Here is a 5536-nt window from a genome sequence, read left to right as displayed (position 1 = left end):
GAGCCACCAAAGAAGGACAAGGAGGCCACGGCGCTGGGCAGCGCTCCGTCCAAGCGGGCAGATGAGTGGAAGGATCCCTGGCGCCGATCCAAGTCTCCCAAAAAGAAACTGGGAGTGTCTGTGTCCCCCAGCCGGGCACGGAGGCGCCGGAAAACCTCGGCTTCCTCAGCATCCGCTTCTGGCTCCTCAAGGTGAGGCAAGGAGGAGAGCCTGGCACGTCCTGGGGTGGGATGGGGCTCCTTCGTGGCCAGGGGAGGTGTGGAGGTGTTTGGAATGGGTTGTCCTGAGGGTTCTCCATCCCAGGGATAGTGGAACCCTGCTCGGTGGAGCTGGATGATCCTTAAGGTCTCCTCCAAACCAAAGCATTCCATGGTTTTATGTTTGGGAAAGCAGTGCAAGACTTGCTGCTCAGAGGATGTGTAGTGAGATGGAATCCAAAGCAGGCAGGGAGCTGTGAGTGTTGGAGATCAGGAAAAGGCAAATCCTTGGAAAAGCCACTTTTCCAGCGAATTAGAGCAGGATGCAGTCTGCATGATAGCAACTCCTTGATGAAAACTGACCTCAACAGGAGCAGCAAGAGCTGGGAGCTGTAAAAATTGGATCCTGGTCACTCTGGGGTGGATGGAGGGAGGAGTTGAGCTCACTCCAGTAAGAGCAGGTTGATGCTACTGGGAGAACTGGGATTGTGGGGGTTTGGCAGAGCCTAGGAGGGCTGGAATGGAGCTTGGAAAGCAGCAGAACAGATAAAACAAGATAAAAACCACCTTTCAGAAAGAAATTCCCTGAATCTGGGAGCCTGGAGGCACAAACTGGATCCATTTCCTTTAAATGCTTGAAGCTCCTGAGAGAGGGGGGAGGTATCCAGGAGGAATGAGGAACACCTTAAACTGGAGATAGACATCTAAAAGGCAGAGCCCTCCTGAAGCAGGTTTTCCTGCTGGGATCACTGCCCCCAGTCAGGTGATCTGCCAGGGGATTGTCCAGTGAAAAGGCACAAAACACATGGAAGCAGTTCCCAAAAAGGATGGAAAATCAGTAATTAAAGGAAGGGAGGCTTATTTAAGGGTGCAAAGAGAGTAGCAACAGCAGGATCCTCCCTAAAAGAAAGCGGGGATTTGAGGAGAGGCTGTAAATCCTGACAGTTCCCCAAGGAGAAGGCTGGTGGGGTTTGGAGCAGAACTTGGGGAGAACATCTTTGGAAACAAGACCTTGGGGGCTTTTCAGGAAGCTCTGAATTTTGATATTTCTTTTCAGGAAGCTCTGAATTTTGATATTTCTTTTCAGGAAGCTCTGAATTTTGATATTTCTTTTCAGGAAGCTCTGAATTTCGATATTTCTCTTGCAGGTCCTCTTCTCGTTCATCCACCTACTCTGGGTCCGGCTCCTCCCGCTCGCGCTCCAGATCCTCCTCCTACAGCTCCTACTCCAGTCGCTCCTCCAGGCACAGCTCTTTCTCAGGCAGCAGGTCCAGGTAGTGGCTCCTGGGACTGGGAACCAAGGTTGGGATGGTTTCCAAACGCTTCCTGACAGTTTTGCTCCGTTGAAATAAACCATTCCAAGCACTTGGCTGAGCGAGGCAGGCTGTGGTTGTGGGGTGAAGGAGATCTGTCAGCCACCCCCTCCTCTCCCCGGTGCTCCCAGCCACGGGTGCAGTGCTGTGGGGCTCTTTCCCATGCCAGTGGTGGATTAACATTCCTATCATTTGCATTTTCTGATTGGAAGAAGTTCAGCAGCATCTCTTTTCTATGGCGCTGGAATTTCTGTTTCAAGAGGCAAATCTTGTTTCTTTATTAAAGGAGTTGTGTCTTGTGATAGTCCTGACACTTCAAAGTAGCAATCCAGTGTCCCATGCTGATTAAGATTTATTCCTCTGCAACTTCCTTGCCCCTGCAGACAGTTTCCCAAGTGTGGAATATCCATAGTAGGAGAACTGGCTCCTTAGATAGGAGCTGAGGCCACACAGGTACCCAGAGCAGATCCCACAGGTGATGGCAGAACACACACTGTCACTTCTGGAGGCTGCTTTCTCCTAGCAGAAACTCAGCTGGGAGCTGATTCCATCTGGGAAGCAGAATGAGCTTCCCCATCCATCCAGGGGCAGGACAGTGTGGGTGACACCCTGCCTGAGGTGGCAGAGTGAGCTGAGCCCAGCTGTCCCCAGAGGAGCTGTCACACAGCAGCACCGAGGCTCTGGGGTCAATCACCCCAACACCAGCACGAGCTCAGGAAACAGCTCCTGCCCTTGATGGTCACCTTTGGGATGCACCACTTGAAGCATCTTCTTGTGTCCCAGAAATGACAGATCAGTATTAGCTTTGGGTGTATTTTTTCTTTGTCTCTCTCCCAAGTTTCTTTTGGTTTTGTTGCTGTTTAAAGGATGAACTGCTCTAGGGACACAGAGTGATGAACATAAAACTCAAAATCCTTTCCTGTGTATTCTCCCTGAGGAGAGAATAGAGAGGATGGAGGCAGTGGAATGTGGAATACCTGGAGTGCCTCTTCAGGCTGATCCTGTTTTTGCTTCCATTTCCTACTTTTCCCACTGTCTGACGACAGAAATTAAGTTTTGTTGCATGGAGTCCAAATAAAAAACCAGGAGAAGCTCAGGACAGGTTCCTGGGGAGGGGGGAGTGGTGGCTGAATGCCCTGAGAGCCAGGAAAAGCTCCTGCAACCCCAGAGCCTGAGCTGAGTGATGTCTCCTTCCTTTCCAGGTCAAGGTCCTTCTCATCTTCTCCCTCTCCTTCTCCAACACCGTCTCCTCACAAGCCACTGGCGAAGGCTAAAGGGGAATTATTGCCACCTCCTGGGAAAGGGTAAGCATCCATCCTCCTCTGGATAGCTCTGAAGAGAGTCCAGACAAACCCTGCTGACCTTCAGGGGCCTTAAGCTGAAGGCATGCAGGATTAGATGGAACATTGGGAAGGAATTGTTCCTGTGGGGATGGACAGGCCCTGGATCCCTGGAAGTGTCCAGGGCTGGATGGGGCTTGGAGCAAGCTGAGATAGTGGAAGGTGTCCCATGGCAGGGAGTAGAGCAAGAATTTTGTGGTCCTTTCCCATTCAAGCTATTCTGGGATTCTAAACCTGACAGAGTTAAGAAAGGTGCAGAGTACAACCTTTATTAAAGAGTTTTTAGCTTGGCAAATTTAATTAAACAGTGAGACTTTTCCTTATTAAATCCAAGTTAAACTGTACAATTATCCTTAAATATTACCTGTACACAAGTGTTTAAATACATGATTTACTGCTGGAACATTCTGTGTATGCAGATAAATTTATGTGATCTAAATGTACTTATAGAATCTATAGGAAAGTTTTGATTCCTTCCTTTGCTGTGGCTTTGATTAATCCACAGCCTCAGAATGAAGAAATGCTTCAGCCTCATCAACTTTTCACGCTGGAGACAGATGAAAACAGGACTGGAGCTCTCTGCAGCTGGGTTTGGCACATTCTGACAGCCCTGCTGCTCTTTTAAATTCCTGAAATTGCTATTTCACAAACCCTGCAGTGGCAAATTACGGGGACGTTGGAGGGTGACACAACACCGTAGTGATGTCACCTCTTCTAAGCTGACCTGCAAATAAATGACACCATGGGAATCCCCCTCAATTCTCCAGAATTTAGGACAATCCCCTTTGCCACAATTCCTGTCCCTTGTTATCCTGACTCTTGGGGGTTTTCCCCTCCACTTGGGGCTCAGCCCTCCGAGGTCCCTGCAGTGCTCTCTGCCAGCGCTGGTTTGGTGACACCAGGGCAGCCTGGCCCAGCACAGGGATTATTGTCACTGGATACATGCCATGGGCTTAATCCTGTGTTCTGCAGGGGGTAACTGCAGATGCTGAGCACGGGAGGAGGAGGAATTACCAGTGTGTGTGTGTGTGTGTGTGTGTGCAGCCAGCACCTCTGCCCAGTTCACGGGTGTGAAATCAGTGCTGGCGTGTTCCAGGGCCTGAAGGGGCTGTGGACAAGAGCCTGGAGGGACAGGACACAGGAAATGGCTTCCCACTGCCAGATGGGATGGGATATTAGAAAGGAATTCTTCCCCTTGAGGATGGAAGTTGTCCAGAGCAGCTGTGGCTGCCCCTGGATCCCTGGAGGCGTCCAAGGCCAGCTTGGATGGGGCTTGGAGCAGCCTGGGATAGTGGAAAGTGTCCCTGCCCGTGGCAGGGGTTGGAATGTGATCTTCAAGGGTGTTTCCAACCCAAACCATTCCAGGATCACACTTGGAGCAGTGTCCAGCTGTCAGAGCAGAGGTTGGAGTGCTCCAAGCCCTGAATTGGGCAGCCCTGAGGAGCCAGAGCCATCCCATCTCATGCAGTTGGGTAACACCGTGGTGTTCCCATCCAGTTTTCCACAGGGAACACAAGCCAAGGGACAGATCCAAGGAATACTTGCACACACAGGCTGTTTTACACCTTCCTGATCTGTGTGCTGGAGTTAAAAAGAGAATTTTTGCATTAACTGTGCACATTTCATTCTGAAGCCTGACTGGCAGATTTTAAGCAGGTGTAAGTGTCTGGGATAAAAATGATGGAATTAAATGGATAAGAAACATTTCCACCCAGTCTGCTTCAGGAGTTAATTTACAAGTCAAATATCTCCAGAATTGGCTGTTGTACAGTAATTTGTCTCTGAAAAGATGAATTGACTGAGAATATGGGGAACAAATCCCTTTAGGGAAATCTGTGCTGTTTGTGTTCTGGTGCCAAGTGTTTGTAGCTACAGGAATCACATCAGGGCCGGGGGTTTGGAGTAAGCTGGGATAGTGGAAGGTGTCCCATGGAATGGAGTGGAGTGAGATGATTTTTTTAAGGTCCCTTCCAGCCCAAACCATTCCAGAATTCCATCATCTCTTGAATACAAAACAACAACAAACCCGAGCACATCATCCATCCCTGGGGATGTCCGTGCTCTCTGTGCCCACCCCCTGGGATCACACACTTCAAATTTGTCATTTTTCCAGGGAAAAATCTGTGAAGAAACTCACTGCCCTCCCAGTCCCTCAGCCACTCACGAAAATTACAGCAGCGGCCCCGGAGCCAGCCAAGCCAGGGGATAATCGGGAAGCAAGGAGGAAGGAACGTCAGACAAGGACTCCACCCAGGAGGTGAGAGAGCTGGGGGGTGGAGTGAGGCTTCATCTCCTGGGAGACCCAGCAAATCCCAGGTTTCTGTCTCCTGGAGGATCCAGCAAACCCCTGAGTACTGACTACCGGTGTTAAGGGAGAAATCCATCTCCCAGGGCAGGGAGAAAAAGGGGAGAGAGCTGGTGTGGAATGTTCCTGACTGGCCATGAGTGGCTCCTGCCTGTGGAGGCTGGGGGGAGGATGGAGGGGGTGGAATACAGGAAATGTGGCAAAATCAGGGTGGGAGTGGGGAAAAAGGCATTTTTGAGAGCTGCTGCTTGTAGAGGTGGCACAGTGAGGAAAAAGGAATATGTGGGATGTGTTTGGTCCCACCACAGAACACCATTCCCAGGAATATTCCCCACCACAGAACATCATTCCCAGGAATATTCCCCACCACAGAACAGAACA

The 5536-nt window shown here is 50.3% G+C and overlaps 1 protein-coding gene across 1 annotated transcript in view; it reads left to right on the top strand.

Moving 5' to 3' along the window:
- ZC3H18 (zinc finger CCCH-type containing 18) overlaps positions 1-5536 on the top strand; it is a 42818-nt gene that overhangs the window by 28461 nt on the left and 8821 nt on the right. The window contains exons 11-14 of the mRNA XM_015639993.2: positions 2-191; positions 1346-1471; positions 2713-2814; positions 4964-5107. Coding sequence (XP_015495479.1) covers positions 2-191; positions 1346-1471; positions 2713-2814; positions 4964-5107 — 562 coding nt within the window. The remainder of the gene's footprint in view (position 1; positions 192-1345; positions 1472-2712; positions 2815-4963; positions 5108-5536) is intronic.

The sequence above is a fragment of the Parus major genome, chromosome 11 (assembly GCF_001522545.3).
Source record: "Parus major isolate Abel chromosome 11, Parus_major1.1, whole genome shotgun sequence".
NCBI lineage: Eukaryota > Metazoa > Chordata > Aves > Passeriformes > Paridae > Parus > Parus major.
This window is presented reverse-complemented; position numbering and strand designations above follow the sequence as displayed.